The sequence below is a fragment of the Cygnus atratus genome, chromosome 4, assembly GCF_013377495.2.
Source record: "Cygnus atratus isolate AKBS03 ecotype Queensland, Australia chromosome 4, CAtr_DNAZoo_HiC_assembly, whole genome shotgun sequence".
Lineage (NCBI taxonomy): Eukaryota > Metazoa > Chordata > Aves > Anseriformes > Anatidae > Cygnus > Cygnus atratus.
In genome coordinates this window covers 25,194,842-25,221,415 of record NC_066365.1, presented here as the reverse complement: position 1 = coordinate 25,221,415, position 26,574 = coordinate 25,194,842, and the positions used below count along the sequence as shown (strand labels likewise).

At 41.8% G+C, this 26,574-nt stretch overlaps 2 protein-coding genes and 1 long non-coding RNA gene across 10 annotated transcripts; 2 read left to right on the top strand and 1 right to left on the bottom strand.

Annotated features, from left to right (window-relative positions):
- The first annotated feature begins 330 nt into the window (after positions 1–330).
- Positions 331–11,959, top strand: LOC118253517 (uncharacterized). Of its 8 annotated transcripts, none has more exons than XR_004780453.2 (7): positions 331–582; positions 1,830–1,923; positions 3,511–3,577; positions 5,606–5,738; positions 5,839–5,877; positions 7,110–7,286; positions 11,675–11,959. It is a non-coding gene; the product is annotated as an uncharacterized LOC118253517 (long non-coding RNA). The 8 variants fall into 8 exon arrangements; XR_004780452.2 differs by lacking the exon at positions 11,675–11,959 and adding an exon at positions 7,691–8,736; XR_007708245.1 differs by lacking the exon at positions 11,675–11,959 and having other exon boundaries at positions 5,606–5,734; positions 7,110–8,736.
- Positions 11,960–12,720: 761 nt separating this feature from the next.
- On the top strand, positions 12,721–19,224 carry SAP30 (Sin3A associated protein 30). Its single transcript, XM_035557941.2, has 4 exons — positions 12,721–13,253; positions 14,127–14,249; positions 16,739–16,837; positions 18,889–19,224. The coding sequence occupies exons 1-4, from the start codon at positions 12,906–12,908 to the stop codon at positions 19,009–19,011; spliced, it is 693 nt and encodes a 230-aa protein (XP_035413834.1). The 5' UTR covers positions 12,721–12,905; the 3' UTR covers positions 19,012–19,224.
- A 3,434-nt stretch (positions 19,225–22,658) lies between these two features.
- Positions 22,659–24,471, bottom strand: SCRG1 (stimulator of chondrogenesis 1). The gene is made up of 2 exons (XM_035557949.1): positions 24,236–24,471; positions 22,659–22,713 (listed from the first exon to the last, which is right to left on the bottom strand). Exons 1-2 carry the CDS (start codon positions 24,469–24,471, stop codon positions 22,659–22,661), a joined length of 291 nt encoding a protein of 96 aa, XP_035413842.1.
- Between the last annotated feature and the right edge of the window lie 2,103 nt (positions 24,472–26,574).

The window sequence follows — 26,574 nt, the reverse complement described above, 5'->3', positions numbered from 1 at the left end:
GTTCAAACTGCCTGTGGCCCCGCCCACTCGGGCCGGCCGCGCTCCCCATTGGCTCGCCGCGCCGCCGGCGTCAGCGGCCGAGCGGCTGCCGGGGTAGGTGGCGCGCGAGGGGGTCGGCGGCCCGCATACTCGCTGGAACCGGTTGGGGTGAGGAGAGCGGCGGGGGGGCGGGGCTAGGCGCGCCGGGCGGCGATTGGACGAGATGGACGGTTTAAAAAACCGCGGGGGCGTCCGCCATTGGCCGCCGGGCGCTGCGCGCCTCGTGATTGGGCGGAGCGGGATGCGGCAGCGTGGTTTAAAAATACAAAGGCGGCGGTGGGGCGCACTGCGAGCCGGGGCGCGGTACCGCGCGGGTCGGGCTGGGCTGGGCTGGGCTGGGCTGGGGCCTCCCCGCCTCGCTAGGCCCGGCCCGGCCCGGCCCGGCCATGGGGAGCCGGGCTTCGGGCCTCGGCCCCGCTGTTCGGCCGGGAGCGCGCAGGCCGCCGAGAGAAGGCGTCGCCCGGTGCGTGGTGCCAGGAGGGGCGCCGGGGGGTGAAGCCTCAGAGCCCGTACGGCGGTTTGGTCCAGGACTACACGCACTGTGTGGGTTTTCCTGACGGTGATGTTCCTCTGTCCTCCCCCAGTTCCCCCCTTAACGTCCCTTTAGACACACCCCACGCACGCCGTTTCTAACGGCCCTGCCTCTTCAAGCGCAGCCACAGCACGGGTTGTGCCTTTGCTCGCCGAGGATGTTACGTCCTCGGTGGAGCTTTAATCGCGTTAACCTAGTTCAGCGGCAGCGCTCATAGCCTCGACGGGAGAGCGGCAAGAAGCCCTAAGCTCTCTGAGGACTCGTCGCAGGCATAGGATCGCTCAGTGGATCTGACTTGATCTCCAAAGTCTCTTCCGTTGCAGATCTGCTCAGATCTCATTGAATGAGAGGCATTTATCGGGCCCGGCCCTCCGAGCTCATTTTTCTTCCTTCTGACAAAGGCATGTTCGCACAGAGCAGCTTGTTAATGTGGTAACAAACGCCTCCTTCATCCCCTTTCCACGTTAAGCTTTATGTGCTTGCTTAAACTGCAGCCCTGAGAGGCAGAGTGTAAACTGGAAAAAATTGCTTAAAATCTTCTTTAAAGAAAGGGAGGTTGGGAGGTGAGTTGGCAGAGCTGTGCAGAGGTATGTATTTCCTTTGCAGATGTCAAAGCCTGTCAGAAGTCAGTTATCAGAATTCTTATATCAGCTAACTTCTGTGGCTATTCCTTTTGATAGTGTTTTACCTACAAACAAAACTTACACTTATCTTCTAAAATAAACATGTATGCAGGGGATATTCTGTGTTCCAGCGTCAGCTCTTTATTCCTGTAAACCAGCTCACTACCTCTCAGTAGTGAATTAACGTTCTCAGTTCTGTAGTACCGAACTCTGTGGAGGCCGAGTCACTTCACAAGGAGTGCTTTTAATTCTTTATGTAGCTTTAGAAATGTTTTTACTTCGTGTATTACTTGGAAAGTGCTATTATTTTTTTTTAGTGAATTAAGCTGCCAGATGGTTACTCATTTACTTTGTGGTGAACCACCTGTATGTGACAGTTTCTTGCAGAGTGTTTTCTGGTTAATAAAGCATTTTTGTTACATAGTAGAATCTTAGAATGCTAATGTGTGCAGAATGAATCATAATACAGCCATTAGCATGTCAGATTTTAAAAACATTTTTGTCCACCAGACTTTTCTATATCACACCATTCAAATAAGAACAGTCGTACTACCTCCTGCATATTTTACAGCCACAGAAAAATGTAGATTAACTCCATCAAAATCAGTTTTACTTTTGTTTCCTCACTAATGCAGGTGAAAGAAAAACAAAGTGCTGCACCAGCTTTCAGGAAGCAGGTCTCTCAATAGCGGTGCTTCTAAAATAGTGTGTCACGATCTCTGGGAGCTTGTAAGTAAAAAGTAATCACGATGGTTACAGGCACTAGAAATGATTTTTAATGGTTGAAACCAGAGGAGAATATTGTGAATTTTACCCTTCTAAATTGGGTGTTCTATCTCAGTTCTCAAGCAAAAAATCTATATTTTTTTAAATTACTCTTTCTATTAACGTCAGTGTAGCAAGTTCATGGAAAAACATTACTTTGGAGCAGTCGTTGGAAATTATGGGATATAAATGCAGGGAGATTTCCTCTACTGCATCTTTTTGTCTTACCTACCCTAAGAAAACGATTGTGGAAAAGCAGATAGAGTAAGAAAGCGTAATTACTGTTATGGGGGAAAAAATGAGACCTGCCTGCCTTCCAAATGATTTAATCATATGTTTTAAGGAAGTTGTTCAAAATTACGTTCTTCATTCTTTTAAAACAGCCTTTTGCTAGGTTCTCTTCTCTGAAAAAGAAAGCTTTTGTACAACTAAATATAAACTTGGAGGGTTACATCATGCTGTGTCATGCAGCATAGGGCAGCATAAGAAACCAAACAGTTGTAGTCTTTAACATCTGTCTGTCCTCCAACAAGGAAGGCAGTATTGAGAATTTTTCATGCTTGAATATGATACTGGAAGCTTTCTACAGCAGTGCTGATGCCGAAAGCCACACACAAGAAAGCTGATTTTAAAAAACTTGTCAGTTCCAAAACTGTGTCTTTCTACCAGAATCCTCATACTCGGAAAAGTATTTCTCTGTGTGTCTAGCTCCACAATAAGCTGTCACTCTTTTTTCATTATACCACACTGTTCCTTTTCAGACAAAACCACAAATTCTGTCTCAAGAGATTCAGTCACTGTTGCTTTTCTAAAGCAGTGATCTATGCCGTATTGACTTTGGTCAGTCCGTGTGGTTAATTTATTAACCACATGTGGATGACAGTTGTGGGGAAGAAGCACAAACTCCAGGACTTCAGGCTTACTTCTAGTTGAATAATTCAGCTCATGAAATGACTTAAGTTTTATAGCTCCCTGGTTTCAAGCCATTTTGTGTTTCTAATCTGCTCCACAATTGCAATTTTGGGTGCTATTGTTGATTTCACTTAATCTTCAGTAAACTGTGTGTGAGGAAAGATAAGCAATGTAGTGACTGGAAACAGGTTACAGAGCTGAGAAACTGGTTTAAAGAAAAGTGTGTTATGGACAACAAAAATGAGCAATTAGTGTTAATGCTTTACAGCATACCATATCTCTTGTTTTCTGTGGCCAGCAAAGCTTGTCTGAATATGGTTTTTATTGTGAATAAAGTAACGAAGACCTCCTATTTGAATCTTAATTAAAACCTCAATCAACAGATCCGTTGCATTTGGAACAGGTATGATTCAGATGGGGGAGCTGCAAACTCCAGTTGCAGGACCTTAACTCAGACCAAACTTTTATTCTGATCCAAGTCTATTATATGGTGACAACATCAGTTAGTTTTAATTCGTTCAGTTGGATAAAGTGGCTCCCCAGAGACTCTGCTATTACCTGAATGCCTGTATTGAATATACGATAATGTAGCATTAATGGCAGTGAAATTGAAAAGTAATCGTACCTGATTAATTGCAGTCTGCAGCTGAAATGGTCCCCATCTTATGGACTCGAGAAATCACTGTTTACCGGATGAATAATGAAAGTGAGTTATAGCCACTCTCGGTTTTAATGTCACCTAACTTCACTAATAGCAATGAAAGATATTGAAAGAAAAAGTGTATTTAGCTTTAGAGTATCACCATTTTTTGCTATAGGAAAAAAAAAAGTTTAAATCCAGGACATGAAAAGCATTTAAATAGGCCACTGCTTTAAAACTCCCTTTTTAACGTGAGTTACAAAGTCTACAGAGAGCAGCTCTGGTTTGGGGCCTATTCAGTATGAGGGTCTCTTATACTAAATAGATGGTAACAGCTGTAGGATTAAAAGTAATATCTAGAACTACCTAAACTACTGCTTACTTAAGTTCAAAAGAAAGCTCAGCTTGCTGTAGTGTTCCACTTATCAGCAGTTACTTTCTTTGTACTTTGGCAAAAACATATGTAGCAGTGCAGCTGCCCAAAAGTTCTCAGAACTGGAGTTTCTGTCCATATCTTAAAGACTTATTTTTAAAGTAATATGTTAGAACTTTTCTCTTTTTTTTTTTTTTAAGTTGTATAACATGGACATGATATCTATTTTATAAAAATGAAATTATTTACTGTCTAAACATTAGTTTTATTGTACATGCTATTGTACAGCCTGCATAACCAGTTAAGCAGCTAGTAGGCAAACAGAGGCCTTGTTACACCAGGCTGTTTTAGTCTGAGTTCAGTAACTTGTTTTGACTTTGTGCTGTGTACCAAATATTTAAAACAAAGACAGCCTACATTAGACACTACCAGGGACAGCTGCAGAGCAGAGAGTGAAACTGAAGTGGTCATATGATAGGAAATAAACACAACAAATCTCTCTTGGTACTAATGCAGATAATATTAGGAACACCAGCTGTTCCTGGTCACAATAATTGTTATACTTAACTGAACTTTTTAAGTTGTAATTTTATTCTAAATCTCATTTACTTTCTTATTTACAAATTAATACTCATATGACACTTTTCTCCTGTAGATCGTAATAGACCTTCTTATGTTTCGCTATATTGTTAATCCCTTGTTACAGATATGAGAAGAAAATAGCAATTTGCCCTTGTTCATCCATTAGATGGTTTCACAGGCAGTGCAGAGGGACTTTAAAATGTGATTAGTTGCAACTTACACTACTGAATTGGCTTAAATGGGTAAAATTGAAGAAAAAAAAGTTCCCTCTGCCTCCACCCTCAAAACTCTTCCAGCCTTCATAAACATTGGTACTTTATCTGAAACGTATATGATACTTACTCTTAATAAGTAAAATGTAATTACTAATGCAAATGTTACATCATTTAGAAACTGGAGGACATAGTTCCAGGGTATTTTTCCTTCTATACAGTAAGACAACGAGTTGAATTGTGCCTGGCCCTGAAGGTGAGACATCCGGGAAACAGTTTCAAAGAATCTGTAATCACAGTCCAGCTCTTGAATACTCTAAGTACTTGTGTGAGGCTAGCCACTGGTGCTTGTTGCTGCCAAAATGAAACGTGTGGCAACTGATGATGATTTGCAATTGTTGAAAATCCTACAGAATGAATCAGAATGTTTTGTTTATACCTTTTCCATTCTGGGGGACTATTTTCTTCTGCAGTCATGAGGGCTAGAAACTTGAAAGCAAACTGAAGCTGACAGCAAATGCTATTTCCTATGTAACTGCTATTCTTAAATCTTTTAGGAAAGAAAAAGGTAAGTTGACAGGGCTGTGTACCACAGGCCACAAGAGAAAGGGGGAATCTGTATCCTTATGTCTCCCGTGGCCAAAAGTGAAGCGGATTTGGCTGGAAACAGCTTGATTCCTAAGAACTGTAATACTCATATGCATGGATGTTGTGTCCATGTAGTAGATGAACTTAAATGTGTCTCACATTTTGGTCACACAAAGTACGTGCTGGTATGAAAGTCACACTAGGCTTCATTTTTGACCCAGGGAGTGCAGCTGTGAGTCCATCTCCATGAATTAATTTATTAGCTCAGGACAAGAATACTCTGTTAAAGGGAGTCTCCCAATGGGATTTTACTTACCATGTTTTTCCTTCGTATTTCAGAGCAGTATGAGCACATGCAAATGGAGATAACTTTTGGATGAAACCACAGTGAAAGATGTGTTGCAGGAACACACGTCGTTGACATCTGGCTTGGGGGAATAAAGTAGTCTGAAGTAAAGCCTCCCAAGTGTATGTGAGTTTTACTCTCCAGATATATTCTTACTGTGCTGTTGCTAATGTAGACGTTGCCATGGTAAAATAATTTTCTCTTCTCTGTTATCGCTGGCAAATAGTGCTGTCATGGGTCATGGAAGTGATCACAGGATACACAGGTAATTTGTTGAAAAAAGAAATAAAATACCTAGGAAATTTTGAAATTGTTGATTCAATGATTAGTCTCATTTTTAGTCATGGATTGTGTGTGATTTCCCATCAACTGATGATATAAAATTACCGTTTCTCTAGAAGACCCCTTTGCATACCCTACACTGTACCATTATGTTAAGTGTTTTACAGTAACAGGAAAGGATATTTCAGAGCTTTTGTGCTACTAGAAAATGCATCTGCCTAGAATACCAGTCAAAACCTAAAGCTTCTACTCAACAGACCAGCTCCTGGGGAAAAAGTGTTAAGGATGTTCAGTAATATATCCTTGGTTCTGTGATTAATCCTCATTATTTAGTGTGTGAGGTTAATTAGAAGCCCTCTGTAATTACTGGCAGGACTAAACCCCTACTACAAACAAAAAAGAAAGAGGGAAGAGGGCAGTTGTGCATTTGAAAAAAATAAACAAGGAAATTTCAAATGAAGTTGTTCTATGTCAAAGAACAGCTTATTCAGGGCCATTGAGAAACTAAATTGCAGCTCGAACCATGCCTTTTTTTTTTTTTAATTAAAGAAAAAATCCTTAAAATCTGTAAAGGTTTACACCAAAGTTGAGTTTGAGATAATCTATTTTGATGCAAGACTTATTACTGCTGGATCAAACACGCTCCAGTTCATTGGCTTGATTGTTTTGTGCAATTTTTGTTGCTGTGTTTTATATTAATAATTAGCATTTATGTTTTTAAATTATTGCAATGTGTACAAATATTAAAAGCATACAATCCCCATTCACTTCTTCCAGCAGTAAAAAAAAAAAAAAAAAAAAAAGTACTTTGTAAAGTTATAACTCATTTTAGAATAGACTTTCATGCTATAACTAGAAATATAGATAATCATGGAATGAAGAAGTTAAAGTTGTTTCAGAGGTAAAAGAGCTGTATTATTATTTTCCTAATTCTGACATAAATTATGATGAGAACATCTAAAATTCTGCCCCACTCACTTGTGGAGAGAGGTAAGGATCTTATAGTGCCTGTGGATAGCTGTAATAGCAGAATCAGGTCTCATCATTTGTGTTTATAATGTTAATAAACATTAACAACCAAACATTTAGATAAAAAGCGATAATATCTGTTTAAGCATGATAATGTTGAAACTAACGGGTGGGAGTCTATTTTTCTTTGCGTTCTTTGCTTTAGAATATGTCCTTGACCTGATTACAAACTTATCTTTACAACAGTAAAGGCTGGAAGCTTTATCAGTACGAAAGCTGAGAAGCTGAGACTCTAACATTATCTTCCAAGAGAGCTGAGATTTGGAGAGCATTAAAGATGAAGCAGGAAAAGCACAATCTGGTGATTTCTAAGGAAGAAGTGATGCTTTTGATCAACTGCTATATGTCGAACGATCGATGACAGTAAGTACTATAGAAATGTGGGAAACGTGGTGCCCTGTGTACTTTGCAACTGCAATAATAAATTCTGCTCATTGGTCGTGTTTTGTGAAAAATTCTGTAAAACATTGCATCAGATCTTTTCCTCATAATATTTCCCAGTTAAGGATTTGTTTTCAAGCAACGTTAGCTAAAAACAAGTCTCGTTCAAAACAGTCATTGTACTTCAGTTTGTTGGAGTGTCAGCCTGTATCTCTGACACAGAGTGAGCTCTGCAGGAAGTCAGGGAAACAATTAAACCCCAAAGCCACATGTAATTTTGCTCATTTTATTTTCATAAAAGTATCTATTACTAGCACCAGACTAGTTTTTACTGACTTGAGACCAAATAATTATCCTCTAAAGAATTTCTAAACCATGCATTGTAGATTTAGGTGGATGAAGTGTTCACCTGCTCTCCAGGGGCACTTTGCGGTTGCTGTTAACTTCAGCAAGAGTGAAGTCAGACCTAAAGATGCTTATAATTGTACTGCGGAGAGGAGGATACTGCACCAAGCTACAGGGCCATGGAAGTTTCCCATTTTCCTTTCTGTAAAAAGAGCCCATATCAGAAGAGGACGTGATGGTGTAAAGGAGCATTGTAGTTTCTAGAACCCTATGACAAAACTGCAAAAATCGTGTAATGTGAGTTAATCAAAACAAAACGCGATTGAAGACCATGTCCAATCTGAGTTTATGTAACCGAGAAATTGTTTCACAGAATGTAAGATGGTAGCAAAGAGTACACAGTGCTCTTTTTTTGTAGTATCAAGAGAGCTGACTCAGCTTTTAGTTTCTTTTCAAGGGATTAAAAATAACTCTTACAATACACAAGTGTTGATCTATTATTCATAGCTGAATTTTTTGTTGCATTACTAGACAAAATCTCTAGGGGTGATACTTTTTTTGTTATACATTCCTGATTGCTGCATTACATTTCAGAAAAGCACTAATGCTGTTTTCGTTGGGCTTTTGTTTCTGACTGTGTGATCACTGACAGTCATAATATGAAACAAAATGTTAATCAAAGTAGCCTGGATGGATAACTGATCAGTGACACTGTGAGTTTGACGCAGATGAATGTGCACTTTTAAGTTGACTGAATGGGGGCTTGTGAGAAGAAAGATTGTTGAAACCTAATACATACCTCAGCACAAAGCTGAAGGTAGGCTCTGTGTTTGCTTGTGTGCCTCTGAAGTATCTTCCTTAAGCTGCATTTACATATGCTTTACAAACAACAAGTATGTGATATACTTCATTATTTCAGTCCCCCAGCAAATAATTCCTGGCATGTATATTCAACAAAGAACATCTTATTTTTCTGTGCTGGCATTTATACGTATTTTTGCACGTGAAAACGAAGCCTTTTAATAGAAGGTCCTTTGACGCCTAACTAATGTCTATTGCAAATGTGAGTTGGTACAAACAGTTAAGGGGCATGTATTACAAATCTTTAAAGCTTTTACAGTACATGGGCTTATCAGTTTTAATCCCGTAACACCTAGATTATTCTTAAAATACAACATTTATTTTTGGACCCTATTTACTACTTTAAGTCTAATAGAAGCACACGTTACATAAACTCTTATACACCCTTAATTTCCATTTTACAAAGTAGAACGCTTAAAAAGGAACATTGGCATCAACTGGATTATTCAAAGACCTGGAAATACCAGTTTTGCACCAATTTAGCTCTCTTGGCTAAAGCTATGATTTTCTCTCTTACCATCTCACTTGTTTCTCATACGATAAGCTCTGTGTGCTAATACAGATTTTGTTATACAATTAAGTATCCAAACAAAGTTACAGCATAACTAGTGTAAAACATGAAGTGAAGAAATAGTTTGTAGATAAATCCAGTGTTCCTGTGTTTTAGGCTCTGTGCTTAAATGGAGTTGAACAATGAATGGGAGGCAGAGTGACAGGCAGTAGCACAGTTAGTGGGTGCTGGAGTGGGAGAGGAAAAATCAGAAAATGAAAAATCTGAGAAAGAAGAGCACAACAAAAAGGATGCAACTCATTTCTGCTAAGGAATGAGAGATTTACTTGCTGTTCTATACCAAATTTACAGCAATAAATAGAATTTAATTTCTAATAAAACGGTTAAAATACAAACTTACAACTATTTCCACGATCTCTGATGTACAGCCAGTGAATTCCTGTTGAGTTGGTTGCTCTTTCATTAAAATCATTGGGGGATGTGGTGGAATTTGCAGAATATTTAAAGCACTTTACAAGGACCTATTTTGAATTGAAGCAGTTAACAGTCCACAACAAAACGTATACGTGATGTGAAAAACTTACACTAATCACTTTCCCTATTACTCTATTTGCTATCAGGATAATTTGAGGTGCAGCACACAAGTGTACTAAAGTACACTGAGACTTGAGGTGAATGGTACCTAATGGGGAAGGGAGTAGTCATCCCCAGTGAACCTTATCATGCGAAGGTGTATATACAGTTACAAAACACATTTCCTTTCCAAGATTACTAATAATAAGTTTACAGTGTGCTTGTAATATATCCAAGGTCATGTGGCCAATTATCGTTCTTCCCTCTCGAATTACAAAACACATCAGTCAGAAGCTGGCAGGAGCTGGGACATGTGGCATCTCAAACAGGCATAAGCTGCTCAGCTCCCACCTGCGCCTGGACCTCCTCGGAGCCAGGACCGGTCCCTGAGTCCTGCTGAGTTCAGAGCCTGTGAGCTATGAATTTGGGCACCCTTCTCAAGATGCAGCAGCTCCTGTTCCTTCTCTGTACTGCTTACGTGTCAGCCGTATTTTGCTTTTGGCATCCATGACAGGCATAGATCACTGTGGCCCTCCATGTGATTCAGCCCATAAATGTTAGTAGAATCTCAATCTCATACCAAGAGTTACAGCTTTGGAACTGCCACTTTCTTTTAACTGTTTTAATTTTTGAGGTTTTACTCTAATCAGTATATTGTTGCAATACTGCATGTCTTGATATTTATTTAAAATCTCTCACTACATGTGCTCTAGTTATGTCTGAATACTTCTACTAAACACTACTAGAGCTTAATGTTCAGAAATCATAACTTTGGACAATATACAATCTAGCAGAATCCTTCTGCAACAACTTTATTGATTATTATTATTTAACAATGCCCAAGCTTTTTGCATTTTTTGATCCCACATATGATACAAGATTAAAAGGGATGTGATTCCTCTAAGCAGACATTCATATGGAAGGAGAAGGTCCTTCCCTGTTCCAGCATCAGTCACACAGTCCTGCCCCTCCATTGGATCTTCCTCTGTGCTGGGACACGATCACGCAACTGAGCAGTAAAGCAGATCAGGGTTAAACTTAACTGATTTTCTTTTGCTGGTCTAGCTGTAACCCAATCTAGTTTGCCGCGGAGCCTTCTAAATGCTTTTACAGGCACAAAGAAGGACAGGGCACAGGTGTGAAAATGAGCAGCTTACAGCAGAAACAGAACTGTGTTTCTCAGCCCCACTACAGTCTTATCTTGATCTAATCATGAAACTATGATACTACTCTACTGAAATTCAGCTTATAAATTAACATATTGGTGAGCATGGCTGAGTAACAATCAGGCTTTTAGTCGCTCACAAACTGTACAAGCAGGATCAGACAAATGTGCGTGTGATCCTTCTGTTTTATCAAATCATAGCATATGTAGATTGATGTATTTTATGCTTACTGTAAGGTCAAAACCATCTGAAGAAATTAAATGAATCTCAAAAGACACAGTGTCAGATTCTAGAAATTGCTATTCGTGACCCAGATTTCCTCTGAAAAATTCCTGGAACTCACCCTTGGCCCAGTTTTCCCAGCATGTGCTTCCTATGTCCTTCTTTAGGTACGTCCTCCCACTGTTTTTTTTTTCCTTTGTTTTGTTTTAATGTTAACATCATTACGGTGTTTGAAATGGTCAAATCACGAGAAACCTTACAAGTGAGTTAAACGTCTGTTCTCTGAGATTATACAGTGGCAGAATGTGGAATTAAACCCAGATGCTTCGTTTAGTCTTCAGCCTGGTTGATAACAAAAGAGGGTTTGATATTTTTTCCAACCCTTATCCAATTCCTCCCCATAATCACTGAAACATGCCTTTTGTGTAACTGTTGCCTGTTACTTTAAGCTCAGCCTAACTTCAGTTACTGTATCCTTCATTCAATTACAACTGTTGGGAGCATCAGCGGGACCTGCCCTTACTCTCTAATACCGGGTTATGTAATCAGATTAAAAAGCCATCTGCAGCACAAACTGAAACTGCGGTATAATCATGTTCCCTGGCTCACGCAGAACTTTGGCTTACACCGGATCTGTGTCTTCTCAAATCATTCACTGACCTCCCCGCTACTCTTCTGCTTCTTTCTGCAAGCTGAAAACACGCCGTAATTGATACGGCCGAATATTTCCACGATTAAATCACCACGCTCCGCGTACAGCCAGCTCGGATGCCGCTTCGGGGATCTCAGGGAATATTCACCACGGTTTGAAAGCGAAGCGGAGCCTCGCTGGTCGGTGCGTGCGCTTTGAATGGAAACAGGTCAAAGTTTGCTGCCTCTGTCACCGCGCTGCCGCCAGCTGAACTGTTAAATGGCCTCACGTCAGCGTCCCTTGATCAGTTTGGTGAAGTCTGGAAAATAAAAATACTTTTGTCATGTCTTCAGTGTTTAGCTACTGTTGTGCACGGCGAGGTCTTAGTTCATAGTTAGTGAAAGCGCTAGAGAAATCTGAGGTGTTTTTGGTTGTCAGAGCCACCTTTATTGGACTTTTTGTAGTTCAAGTCGCCTTTATTAACACAGGGACCTCTTAAACGCCCAGGCTCGAGACTTGCCCCGCGCGCTGCCTTTGTCCTCACAGACCCGTGCTGCGGGAGGCAGCCCCGGGACCGCGCGTGCCCCAAGGCAGCCCTAACAAAGGCCTCCGCGCTGCCCGGGGGCCCAACGCGAGCCTCCGGGGGAGAGAAACCGAGCCGGGAGAAGCGCCGGGAGGCGCCGCCATCCCTCATCCCTCATCCCTCAGCCCCCGCCTTCCCGCCTCTGGCCCCCCGCGGCCTGCAACCGCCGCCCGCATTTCAAATCCCAACGGCCGCACGGCCGGGGAGGAGCGACCCGCAGCAGCGGGGGAAGGGAGAGCGGCCTTTTAAGAGCGGGGCCGAGCCGCCGCCGCCGCCGCCGCCCCAGCACGGCGGGCCCGGCCTCCCGGCGGCGGGCAGAGGGGGGGGGGGCCGCCCGGAGGGAGGGAGGGCCGCGGCCAGCGCGCTCGGCGCCTCCGCAAAATGGCCGGCCCCCATCCCGCCGCGGGGCACGCCGGGAGTTGTAGTTTCCCCGGCGTCTCCACGCGGCGGGGGCGGCGGGCGGCGGGACTGCGTTTCCCGTGGCGCCCCGCGCGGCCGAGGGCGGTGCGCGGCGGCGGGCAGGTTGCTGTTGTTACATAGGAAACAGCTGAAGAGTCCCCACATGACGGAGGGGGAAGGAGGAAGTGGGGCGACCCGCGGGGCGACGCCGACACTCCGGTAGCCGCGGGGGGCTTCGGCGCTCGGGCGGCACCGGCCGGGAACGGGAGCGGGGGAACGGGAGCGCCCCGCCGCGGGGCTGGCGCCGGGCATGAACGGCTTCGCCCCCGAGGAGGTGACCCCGCGGGGGGCCGACCCCGCCGCCGCCGCCCCGCTGGGCAGCGCGGGATCCGCCGCCGAGGTACCTCCGCCGCCACCGCCGCCAGCGCCGCCGGGGCTGGCTCCGGGCTCGGCCGCCGGTGCCGGTGCTGGTGCTGGTGCCGGTGCCGCCGCGGGCTCGGCGGGCGCCGCCGGTGCCGGCGGCCCCGGGGCCGGGCAGCTGTGCTGCCTGCGGGAGGAGGGCGAGCGCTGCGGCCGCGCCGCCGGCAACGCCAGCTTCAGCAAGCGGATCCAGAAGAGCATCTCGCAGAAGAAGGTCAAGATCGAGCTGGACAAGAGCGTGAGTCACGGGCCGGCGGCACCGGGGCGAGCCCGGCCCCTCTCGCCTCTCCCCAACAGCTCGCTTCCCTCCTTAAAGTTCTGCCTTTTTTATTAGTGATTTTCTTTCCTTTTTTTTCTCTCTCTTTCCTCCAGCGGCGTGGCAGCCTCGTCTCACCCTCCTCTTTTTTTTTTTTCCTTTTTTTTTTTTTTTCTTATTTCCTCGTGCCGGAGTTTGCCGGGGTCCCCGGTGCTGCCCCAGCCCCGTTAGCTCGGGGCTGCGGCCGCCCCGCCTCGTCCCGCCGCCCGCACGGCTCCCTCCGGGCACCGCCGCCTGGCAGCCATCGGGCGCGGCACGGCTCGGCACGGGGCTGGGCAGCGGCCCCGGCCCCGGCCCCACACGTGGGGAGCCCCGGCGGAACCAGCGCGGCCCTACAGAGGGGAGCTGGGGGTAAAGCTGCGTGCTGCTTGACCTTGGAGGCGGTGGGAGCCCGGGGGGGGGATATGCGGGGCGAGAGCCGGATTTTTGTCTTCCAAACAGCGTGAGGCGGCTTTTCCTGCTGGCTTCTCTCTCTCTCCTTTTTTTTTTTGTTTTTTTTTTTTTTTTTTTTGCTTGTTTGCTTCGCGATCCCCGAGCCGGAGGGCGGGCTGTACGTGTCTGTGCTGCGCTCCTCGCACCGAGCCAGCCCATTGCAGCGCCTCGCCGCTCCCCGGCCCAGCCGGCGGCAGGGCTCTGCAGCACAGCAACTCCTTCCCTCGGCGGGGTCGGGTGGAAAAGCTCCCTGAGCCCTGTTAAGGGGCTTGCCGAGAGCATATCGCCGTGTGCGCGTTTCTGTCGGACGCCCAGGAGGTGTTTACGCGGATTTGATTGAAAGCTGCGGTGTTGCTCTTTTAGGCGAGACATCTTTATATCTGTGACTTCCACAAAAACTTAATTCAGAGCGTGAGGAATAGAAGAAAGAGGAAAGGCAGTGATGATGATGGTGACTCACCAGTGCAAGACATCGACACTCCAGAGGTAGTTAAACAGTTGCTCTTTCTAATAGTTACGCGAAGCTTGCTCTTACCTACTGCTGAGTCTGCGCAGATCTGCTTTCCCACTCTTACAGCTTTAGTTTGGGGAGCGGGGAAAGGGCTGACTCCTGGTTCACTCCGTTTCTAATACAACCAAAGCTGACTGAGTTTTGCAGTGTATTCTCTGTGTTAGTTGTGCAGAACAGAATGAACAAGACTTTCTAGAATGTTTTTAAGTGTGTGCTAGTTCTCTCAGGTAACTGCTGTTTCCAGCTTCCTCCTTCTGAAGTGATTTGTCTCCACAGTCCTACTAAAAGTTGTGCTTTGCTACGTATTAGCAAAACCTGTCTTTGCAGGGGTTGAAGGGAATTGCACATGATACTTGGGATATAAATGTTTCACTGCCCCATCCCTCCAATCCTTGCCTGTCATACAAAATGTGTTGCAGATGGTTCTTGCAGTTACCCTGTTACCTTAGTCTAACTGAAAGTTTGGTAATAGTAGCTCTTTGTGTTTAGCCCTTGCTGGGGGAAGTGATGTTCAGGGAGCTGTACCTGAAATGAGCTGAGAAGGATGGCACTTTTCCTGCTTGCTTTCTGTGCTGCAGACCAGTGAAACATCACCCGTTACAAAAGTGATCCATAGCTCTCAAATGTTTTCCAATAATATAACGGGAGAGAATGCACCTAGGACTCTCTTCTTCCTACATGTGCTCTGGATTATTTCTGCTACGACCTGTGTGTTAATTTTGAGCAGAGCCTACCTGGTCTCCTCCAAGAGGGATTTTTAAAGCGTTCTTTTGAAATTGCTCCGTAAGTGTTAATTTAATGGCATCCTTATGGTCAGCATCTGCAGACATCAGCAATATAAGTGATGAAACTTAGTACAAGAATCCCTGCCTGAAGGCACATGGCTCCAGTTTGAAGGCTCTGACTAAGAGGATTTTAGGGGATTGAAAGTAGTTCAATGCTGGACTGTGTCTTTTGTCGGTAAACGTGTTGGATCGCTTCTATGAAAGTCCTCTTTAAACCTAATATTCTGTGTGGCTTTAGGTAGCTGTCTGGCAGAGTGGTAATTGCAGCTCTTCAGCGAGCCTGTTTTGTTTTCCCAGACAAGAATAATAAAGTATGATGCAACTGATGGATATCTCTAGAACAAAAAAGCAAGTGTATTTTTAATAGTACTACTGCAGGAAAGAAAGCTGTCAGGGTAGTATTTTTGAGGCATTTCAGCTAGCCATTTGGGCAACAGTAGTATGCACTTCCCATGTGGTCACTATACACCTTTCATGCTTGTTGGCTCTTGACCACTTTTATTTTCAATTGCTATCCAGTTTACTAAGGGAAAAAATATTCTGAGCACCTGCATGGCCTTCCAATTTCCGCCTGAGTTTTGGCCATCACTAGATGTTAGTGATTCCTACCAGGAGGAAGAGGTTTCCACAGTACGGCTGGCTTGAGTACCAAAGGATGCCCATCCTCCTGCATGTAAGGCAGCATTGTGTCACATCTAGCAAGGTTACCAAGTAGGCACTAGCACTGTTGTTGCCTGAAATATTCCATAGTTGAGACTGCTAAGTGGCTTTAAAGTAGAAGTGAATGCCTTAACCGATCTTTAATGCAGGAAGTTTGGAGAATGCTGCTGCAATAGCAACTGACCTAACAGAACTTCTCATTCAGCCTGTTTTGTCAGCTTACTTTCCTCCTCAGTCTTTTGATTTCACTTTCTTTTGCATTGTCTAGGAGGGTAAGCTGTTGGTGGGAGAAGTGACTGTTGTTCAGAGTTTGTGGGATTTAAAACTAAGGGAGTACTGGGTTGCGGTTGTGTATTTATATCCCTGAAAGGAGCTTGTGCAATTCTCTCAACTGTCAACTCACACTGAAAAATAGTTTTGCGCAACGATGCCTGTGCACGTACCTCCTGTGTTGTGCTTATGTAGCAGGGATATGTCTGGAGACCAGGAGCAGCTGTTTTCTTCTCTCACCTCAAGCCAGAGAACTTTGCACTCTAGACTTTTTCTCGGTTATAATGCATGCTGTCTCATGGTACAGCTGTGCTATATCTTGCATGTAACCTGTGTAAAATTTGATGGCTGAAATCTCAGTACAGAGGCATTCTTTGAATCAGATGTTATGTAAAATTTGTTACTGGGCTTTGTGCTATCATGCTCAAAACTGGGAACAAACAGGAAAAAAAAAGAAAATATTAAAGTACAGTAGTGAGTTACAAACACTGTCTGCTGATAACGGGAGGAAGAGCCATGTTCAGTAACAATAAACTGCTCTTAAACTGAACTGGAGTGTTTTTTCTTTTTGCTCGAAGGTGTGGGGTGGAGTTCTGTGTTTTTTTTTTGTCAAAATGAGATCTTCAGAGCTGACAGTCTATGCTTTTGTATGCGTGAGATCCTAAAATGTTGAGAGGCAAGCTATTAATAAGTGAAACCTTATCAGTAACGTTAGATTGCTTTCTTCCCCTTTCCTCATTTTCTTCTAGGTTGATTTATATCAGTTACAAGTAAACACACTTCGAAGGTACAAAAGACACTTCAAGCTACAGACCAGACCAGGACTTAACAAAGCACAGCTTGTTGAAGTACGTATGAGTGTTTGTTCCATAATAGAGAATGCAACTTGCTATGGCATGTGTGTTTCTTCTCTCTACAATATGATCCTTGCATAAAGTGCATGTGTAATCTGGATTTTATGAGAACAAAACGGAGCAGCTTATCTAGCTTCCTTCATTGGCTGTGGCTCCTGAGCCAAGTAAATCAAAAGTAAAAGTTCTTTCCAGAGGAGGGACTGTTAACTTTAGGAAGGAATGTATGCTGCTTAAAAACACAAAGTGCTGAGTTGAACAGTAAGGTGATCTGCATCTCTCTGAATATCATAGAATCGTGGATTTATAGCCTGTGCATCAGTCACACCTTCAGCTTAAGAGTCCTGCTGACAATAGTTGGAAACTGAGAGGTAGCAATGAAATACTAGTAAGGTTCAAGCTTAGCTTTAAAACCCTAGTTAATATCTACATACGTTTCTATGTAGAAAGTACAGAAACCTGAAAAACAGACTTCTATTGATCATTAATTTCTATTAATTAAAAACTGGATTCTTTTGTCACAGAATGGAACTTTATGAATTTTTTTATCATTAATATTTCTAAAAGTGATGAAGCAGTGACCACAGCCATGTGTATCTTTACTGTATGGGAGTGCAGTTTTAAAGGAACTCTTCTGCACTGCTAAGATGCAGTTACAGACTGCTGATATAAATACGTGGAAGCACTGGTGACCCTCTCAGGAGGGAAGTACAGCTGCCACCTTTTCAGTTTTATGCAGTAATGCTCAATTGTACTTCAGTGCAGACATTTTGTTGATCTCTTTACAAAGCAGTGTGGATTAAAGCCAAGGTTCTTAAATGTATGAGAGATCTCAAGGCCAAGCTGTAAAAGAACAATGCTGCTGCTGCTTCTATGAGTAAGAATTTAAAACCAGTTTGGTGTTTTCTTGATGTACAGCTAGTTCTTGATTTAGCAGGACTGATTTGAAAAAGCACAAGTGATTTTTTTTTTCCCCGTAAATCTGGCATTCCTAAGGGTCTGCTTTAGGTACATCTCATGAGATGTTTGCAATAGCGTATTCTTCTTGTGCTGCTTCATGTGAATAGGCAAAGCTTCTGTCACGTGCTTTGACTGACCTACTGGTCTTTGTGAGATATAGCCACAGAGCTTCCTTACTTTATAGTCCATATGATTTCTTGTAACCTACCCTAATGTACAATGGTCAATCTGCTAGCTGTTATGCTGTTACTTAAAACTCCATGTTAAAGGGCTTTGTCAAACTGACTTTTTTTTTTCAAGCGGGGTTTGAAAAGCTTTCTAACTTGCTAATTGTTTTAAACGCTTGTACCTTGTGGTAGTTCAAAGAGCAGTCCCATTCTCCTCCCTTCCTCTTGCTAATTTTAGTCCAAAAAAGTGTTCTGCAAAAAGCCAGAGAACAGACTGGAGCAGTCAGTCAATTTGAGTACTTATAAAGCTGACAGTCCATTTTGATGAAGAGAAAAAAAAAACTTCTGGAATTACAGAAGTGACTCGAACTGTAGAAGTTGACATTTTTGTATGTATACCATGGTGAATTTTTATCACTGACAGCTCTGTTTTGAAGAGTTGAATGTTCAATAATCAGTCTTGAAAATTCTTTTATCGGATCTTGCATTTTTCTATATGATACAGGCTCCCCTTCAGCCTGAGTAATGAGTAGTAGCCTAATTTCTGTGCTGTAGTTTTGTTGATATTCAATAGTCATTACACATTCTATAGGATTCAAGCACTGACTACATAGATGTAATGATACTCCTTTGCTTGTTGTGAGAATTGATTATTTTTTTCTGACAATTTTCTGTGCATTTTACTTTGGAAATTAGGGTACAATCTGCTGTATTTGTTTCAGAGTTCTCAATAAAATGGTTCCTATCCTAACTTTTGTATGACTAGTAAAGACTTTTGAAGGGAGGTGGGGTTTCCTTTATTAATTTTAAGCTGTTTGATCAAGCTCTTAAACTTTCTTTAATGTAGTCTATTTAAATCTAAATCTTCCGTTTCTGCATATAAAAGTGGTTATTTAATTTCCTTGCATTCTTCCTTTGTAGATAATTGGCTGCCATTTTAGGACAATTCCAGTGAATGAAAAGGACACCTTAACATATTTCATCTACTCAGTGAAGAATGACAAGAACAAACCAGATCTAAAGATGGATAGTGGTGTTCACTAGGCAGAAAAGGTTGGGACTGAGACTCACGCTGCAAATCAAAAGACTGAGGGTTTTTGTTGATATGCAAAAGCTTTCTTTGTAACTTTTTCCTCCCCAGAGAGTTTCTCTGTTTTATTTTTCATAACCTTGCTGATTTGTTTGAAAACCATCTCTTATGAAACAAACTTCCTCAGCAAACTATTTTAAATAAATATCACTGATACTGTTGCTCAAGTGGATGTGTCTAACTTATTTGGTGAGTTACTTATTCTTAATAATTAAGCTTTAATTCCTTATGTAATGATTGAAATTTTTTTTCAATTAAAATCTACCAAGAATACATTTATGAATGTACTTCAAGTTCTCATAATGCAATGCTGTCTTTTAAAAAAAAAAAAAAAAAAGTGGCAGACTTGGCAATAGGTTCTTTTTCCTAAAGTAAAAGGGTTTAAATGACAGTTCCAGTTGTTAGCAGGGCAGAAATTGCTGAATAACATTTTCATTTTCCTCTTTGGAAACAAGAATTGATGCAGCTTTTCTGATTTGTTCATTCATCTTGTCATTGCTCAGATATGTGCTTCCAAGCACTCAGGCCTTCCTGCTCCGATATTAAAAAGGAAAAAAAAAATGCGGTTCTTGAATTTCAAAGCCATAAGTATGGATGAAAAGACTGCTGCAGCTTACTGTGCTGAGAAATCTTCCACTTGGGAAAAAAATCCTGTATCTGCTGACATTTTTTTCCCATTCATCTATGTAGACTGCTGCTGAGAACTTAATTGGAGAACTGCAGACTGAGTTTATGCTGGGTTCATACGGTATCTTCTAATAGGCATGCTGTTTCTTGTTCATTACATGCATTAACTCAGGCCTGTTTAAAAACAAAAACGAATAACACACTGAAACATAAGGTACCATGAGAAATATATATAATTGGCTATCTTAGTAAAGTCTGTGATGTTGAAGACAGGATTATGTATGACTTCTTCGATTTCATTGCTAGTTATTGTGCTACTCTAAATGTGCGGTACATGAAATATTTCTTTCTGTGTTAAACTGAGTGCGTGGGTTGAAGAAAAGGCAGAAGGAGAAGCTTAAAGCAGAGGAGGACATGGCTTCAGTTTGTTCAGTTAGCATTTGTTGCAACTTTTAACCTTATCAGATGTTTAAAGGCTATTTCTTAATTAGGGAAAAATGAGAGAGTATATCTCTGGTCTAAACTGATGGATGTTAATCTTGTGAGTTTTTTTGGGAAAACTACTTTCTTGGCATCACTGCAACCAAGATGCTCCGTTCTGCTATTTTGACCTGTGGCACTCTGTTGCTTAACTGAATGATGATAAACCCTAAACTCAAACTGGCTGCCTTCCCAAGAGCTATAAGTGGCCTAATTTCTTTCACTTGCAGTGTCTTAGATCTTTCCATGTTGAAGTTGTGCAGTGATGGCCTAAGTTCAAACTGGTTAGTGATATCTAACTAGTTGTGGCTAAAGTTGGTATTTCTTGGGAGATGTTTCAGTACCCTTTTCACAGTAGTGTCTGCAAAATTGTTTACTAAATGTTCTTTGCACAAGTTGAATTTGTCATCTTTGAACTGTTAGTTGGAGAAGCAGCCAGGAAATCTGGCCATGAATTGGACACCTGAAGGATAAAGGCTTTTTCTCTCTTACAGCTTACTGTATGGAGGACAGGGATGAATGTTTGCACGTAGGTCTGGCAGGACCTGTAGAAGCTTTTTCAGGAGGGAAGGAGAGCAGGGAGAAACAAAAGCAATTTTCTATAGGGAATTTGTCTTAAAGTAGTAGCCTAAGTGACCCTATCCTGCTGCATGTGGAAAGTGGCAAAACTTTTTTTTTCCAGCAGATTGTGGATTTTTCCAAGTCAGTAGTGGTGGAAGGGGAAGTAACTGAAAACCACTTACTGACTTTACAACCTAGCTGTGTATCTGCCTCAGTTCTTGTTGCTCCTGCTCTGGAAAGCTATGGATGATAGGCATATGCAACATGATTTACACAGGAACTAGACGGCATGACCAGCAGGAGCTGCTTGCACTTACTACTACTAGAAGTTTATAGAGGACTTTGCACAAGAGTGGATACGATATGTTTTCTTAGCAAAACGCTGACTTTGGATATTTCAACTGTGAGTTGCCAGATTATTTTTTCCTTAATTGATTATTTGGTAGGAAGCCCAAATGACTCAGGAATAATTACACAAACCAGGCTTAAAAAGCCTAGTGAAACAAACTGTTTGTTTAACACCCAGTAGCCTAAAAATTACTTGGCAAATGGTACATGCAGATTTACTTGAGACATTTATTATTAGCTATGTATAATCAAGCCACTGCTACCCCTATCCAACCCTTGTTTACTAACAGAAAAAGGCATTGATGTTTCATATGGTATGTGAAATAAGTTTGGTACTCTGATGCTAGCAGTTTTCAGTGTAATGTAAAATTATTAGGTTAACAATATACTGATTTGAGGGGGTAAAAATAGTGACCTCAGTACTACATGCTTTTCATGTGGCTGACTTGATAGCTAAAGAGTTACCATTTGTAAGGCAGTAAGATAGTTTACTGCCTCTAAGCCTGGCTTGTTCAGATGGCCACTGTTAAACTTATAAGCGGCCATAAATTATTGGCTACTTTTCTCTGATACTGTAAACAGTGCCAGCAGGTATTGAGAAGTAACTGTATATCTATAGGCTAGATCACAATAACTCTTAAATTAAGATGATTACTTCCAATATTTGTAGCTACCTCTGTTTTCATTTACCCAACTGTTTCCCTACAGAGTTATCCTAAAAATAAAAAGCTGGGTTTTTAACTTTAATTCCCAGGTACTGTATTTCAAATGAGGCTTGATCCAAAAGCTGCTTAAGTGAGTATTTTTACGTTGCCTTAACTGACCCTGTGTCAGTCTGACTTTCTTTCTGAATATATGTGTGTGTATATATACGTGCTATCACTGCTGTTTTAGTATTCTAAGAGTTCAATGTTCATCCTAATTTAAGATTTCATATGCAGCTGAAAAATTAGACATAATCATCCTCTACATGTACTTTACTACATATGAATTTTAACTTTTTTTCGGTGGAATTTTCAAAGATGAATGGTGTGAGTTTGTGAGTTATGTTTTTATTTTTTTTCCAAGATGGCCAGGGAGAAGGTGGGAACCTACATATGGAAGTGCTAGGTACTGAATAGTGTCAGCTTAAACCAACATTAACTGCATAGCAGCAATAAAGCGATAGGAAGCTGCAATGCAGTAGATTCCTGCAAGAGTTGTTCTTAACCATGTGAAGGCTTAATTTTGAAGCTCCTTCATAAAAACTATTTGAGAATGTTGCGCTTATTAAAAAGGTAGGCTTTTTGCTGGGACCTGAATATTAAGACTATTATGCACTTGTACAGTCTTTCACATGATATATGGAGCTAATTAACAGCTACCAAATTCAAAAGAAGAACTTCTTACATATTCCAAAAAGGTAAAGAAAGGAAATTTTTCTCCAGTGTAAAAAGAGGTGCTGCAATGTGTTTAGAGAGAGAGGTGTTTTTTTTAAAAAAATTATTTATTTTTGCTTGACATCGGCTTTATTTTTCCCCTTGAAAGTGTTGTTATGCGATTGCAGAATGATGTCTGTTGTCCTCACTGGCAGACTTGATGTTGATCACTCACTGTTGCAGGGGATCACAAAAGATACCTTTGGTCCAAAGAAAATCTCCCTGAAAGAGATTTAGATATTTTAATAATTGTTAGAGCTTTACCGTGACATGCATTTCTATGTTTGTTAGCTTTTGATGGGTTGTATGTGTGATTACTGTGTATATGGGATGCCCTTCCAGCTATGCAAATGCAGCTGTGGGTCTGTATGAAGACACTGTTTCTACCTCTGCTGGCCTGATTCAGAAGTGATGGCAAAAACTCCCTTGGTTGACCAGTGTGCCAGGACCCTAGCATGGTATTTTAGATTTGCGAAGTTAAACTTACAAAATATTATATATTATAAAGAACTTTGGCACGTGCGTGTATTCTGCTTAGTGCAATGTGTCCTGAGAGCGGACCCACAAAGTAGGTCTTCTGTACCTTAAGATGGATGAAGGAAGACCTCCTTGTGTATTTGTATCAAAGTAAGAGGCTTTCAAAGCTCAGGTTAAAGCTGGAAACCCGAAGTGTGCTTCAGGGTGAGGGCACTATATCTGGTTTTATGTAGAGTGAAATATGAAAAATTTACTTAAACCGTGCTCTTAGTTTAAATGTTTAGATTTCTAGCTTTAGGAGTCATTCTCACTCATTTCAAATCTAGTCCGCTACAGGAGTATGGACAAGTTATCTTTTATTGGACTTAAGGGACTTGAGAAACTTGGGTGACAAGAGGAGCTCGTATAAAAAGTTATTTTTGCTTGCCTATATAAAGCCATCACATTATAATGTCCCTGGAGTATTAAGAAGTTGTGAAGCGTTGATGTTTTAATCTAAATTTCTTGAAGAAAAGACATTGCTGGAAAGCTGAATGGAAATAATCTCTTAATATATTTTATGTCTTCAAACTAGTACAGGCTGGTGGTGTTTATTGACTAAATATTAATTTTATTGAGATGCACATTCTTTCTGTAAAACAACAACAACGAAAACACATTCCATGAGATTTTCTGTTTTGCTTTGTCAACACTGTCAGCCAGCGTGCAAAGCGTTGGCTAAATCTCCAAATCTTTTTCCACCCTTGCAGGCATTTGCAAACCTATTCTCCCCCTGTTTGCTTTCCTACTTTAAACAGCTGTCTTTACAGAATCATTTATTCAGCCGACATATATGCACATGCCTTGGAATAGTAGCATAACTCTTTATTGGCTAACAGAAATCAAATGGCTTTGTTTATGGTCCTGAAAACATCTTCATTGCAAACTGCTGTGAATAAGGATTTGTAGTTCATGTTGTTAGTTTAAACAGTTATTGGCAGAAGAGTCAAAAGCTGGGTGATTGCAATGCTAAATCCCTTCCCAATGGCATTTGCAGGCTTACAAAGTATGCTAAGCATGTCCCAGGTGAGGCCCTGAAAAACAAGAATTGAAAACTGCCAGTGTGCTAGGTAATTGGCTATATCTTGATATAGTTTCAAACCACCTCAAGTGATGTGTTTCTTTAACACGGCAGCTTGTTCCTCCAGTGGACACTGTAAAGCGGTGGAAATATAATGGGTGGCTGTACAGAACTCGGCAAGTTTCTATGAACTGAGCGTAACCTTACTTTGGACAGCAGAGCAGTTCCTTGAAGTTGCAGTAACAGACAGTCTCACAGCCCTTCCCTTCCCAAAAGTGATCCTGCAGGCTTCCACCGATTTGTCGAAGGTTCTCCATGCCTTTGGGGATGCTGTGGCAGTTGTGGTCCTTCAGAGCCCTTTTGTAACAGGAGGGACGCCGGGAGGGGGCCGTGTGGGCACCCAGGAGAGTGCTCAGCAGGAGCAGAGCCCAGAGCATTTTCATTTTTGCAAATCTTCCCACGGCAGGAGTGCTAAAGAGAAATGAGGTACGTGACACAGGTATAGGTGTTGAACAGGTCTTTTCCCCAGTCTGTTTTCTGGCTCACATTTTTCTGTCTTTCCTGTGAACTTCTGGAGGTTTGAGCCTCTTTCTCCTAGGATGTAAATAATATTGCCATGGAATTGATATTCATTACTTTCTATACAACTGTGGGAATCCTTTCTCTGGGAATTGAGGCTTCTGTTGCTGGCAATTTTGTTGTTGCTTTGGCCTCTCACCTTGAGAAAATTGCTTTGAGCTGTTCGTGTTCTCTCAGCAGTGTAAATGCATGTATTGGTGGCTACCAGCGCGGGGGAAATGTTCGTGGCTATCATTGCCTTCCTGGTGATTTCAGCTGTTTGAGACTGTTGAAATGAGTAATTCGCATGAAATTAATACTATCTTTCCCCCACAAAAGTTGTGGAAAAACTGTCTGAGCCAGACTGCTGTCCCAGACTGCCTGAGAAACTGAAGTGCTATATGGCCCAGGCAGCCAGAGCCCTGCAGGGCTGTCAGGTGCTGCACCCTTGGCAAGGACTGCACTGCAGGCTCTGGTGGGGTGCAGCATTACTGAGAAGTTTTTTTTAATCTATCTTGGTACTGAAAACTACTTAGCTGAGTCTTGCTACAAGAGGTCATTATAGTTTAATTGACATTGCTTTTTAAATGATAGGATAAACTATTCCTTGCAGATCTGCTGTTGGTGATGAGGTTTCCCATCATCTGTGTGAGCTTACTTAATGTCAGCTGTGCTTTTCTGGGCTGCTTTGCACAGAGGCTGTGTCACAAAGCTTTGGGTAAGACCCTTGAACTTGCATTTGCTTTTCTAAGTCCTTTTACTGGTATTAGGATTGAGAGGTTGGTTGGCTTGACTTTTTTTACTGCTTTTGCCTCATGCTTGAATTAAAGAGACCTGATATCTCTGAATTTAAAAATGAATTTTGCTCTGAAACCTCACCTAAAACAATGGTCAGGTCTGTGTAGCTAGCTCTCCCTGTGAGCGTTCCTAACTCTATTTGTGGTAGCAGCAAAAAAGATTTTGTTTCATCGCATTGGCACTTCAGAGTTGGTTGCCCTTTGCTACAACACTATGGGCTAGTTCAGGTCTGTCTTGTGTGGCTGCAGAACAGAGCACTCTAAACTAATCCAAAACCAGGAATAAAACAACATCTGAGCAAAGACTTTCAAGTCTCAGGTTAAGGTGGCAGAGCTTTTATCTAGATAAAAGTGTCACGTACAGAGGTCGCTAAGATAATTGAGTCCTGCTTGTGATATTTTGTAGAATGGTTGAGGTAACCCTTGAAAAACAAACAATAAGCTTTTAAACATAGTAAATTTACTGTATTGGTGGTATTTATCTTTTTTCCTGCATAGTTACATAACTACTTTAGATTTCTTGCTGACTTTACATGATATGTTAGAGATAGTTAAGAAAATATGGGAATTCAAATTTATTAATAAGTGGCCAAAGTATTAAGGAATATGACTAAGCTCTTGTGTATTTTTTAACTTCTGTCATAGAAACAAAATTCATTCAATGATTCCTTTTACTTCCTGTGAACTCGTATGTGAACTTTTGAGGAGAAGACTCCATAAACTACTAGTAATGGAGCCGTAGGGATCTATTTTTAAATTGCCTTGGAGTGCGGTATTAAATAACGTACTGTCTTTAGTAGTTTTAGGCCTCAAAACTACTTCTCAAAGTAAACATTGCTCTAACTTTGCTTTATGTTTTTTTTCAGAATCAGGTAAAGAATCATTATAATAATGGTTTTATTTTGTAGGATTACAAACACTGCAGTTTGAGGGTTCTACTAAGGGACGTCTAATACTCAGAGGAAGTTTGTTTGTACTATACCTTGATAAATGCCGACGTCAGGAATACAATTTAACATTTTTCTGTTCAAGTAATTGAACTTCATTATGAAAGTATTTAATGGAAGAAATGTTCCATGAAAGATAAATTCAGGAAGCAGAGGTTTCTGTGCCTGTTTTCTGTGATTGGATTATTCTATCAGTTCTTCCCCTGAGGATGAAGCATTTATATCTTGCTCTTGTGCACATTTT

Bases quoted from the DNA above. Each gene is read 5' to 3' on its own strand.
- SAP30 (XM_035557941.2), top strand. From the start codon at position 12,906: ATGAACGGCTTCGCCCCCGAGGAGGTGACCCCGCGGGGGGCCGACCCC. The intron at 13,254-14,126 runs GTGAGTCACGGG...TTGCTCTTTTAG, and splicing joins AGATCGAGCTGGACAAGAGC to GCGAGACATCTTTATATCTG. The intron at 16,838-18,888 runs GTACGTATGAGT...CTTCCTTTGTAG, and splicing joins ACAAAGCACAGCTTGTTGAA to ATAATTGGCTGCCATTTTAG.
- SCRG1 (XM_035557949.1), bottom strand. From the start codon at position 24,471: ATGAAAATGCTCTGGGCTCTGCTCCTGCTGAGCACTCTCCTGGGTGCC. The intron at 22,714-24,235 runs GTAAGGTTACGC...AATCTCTTTCAG, and splicing joins GAACTGCTCTGCTGTCCAAA to GGAGATTTTCTTTGGACCAA.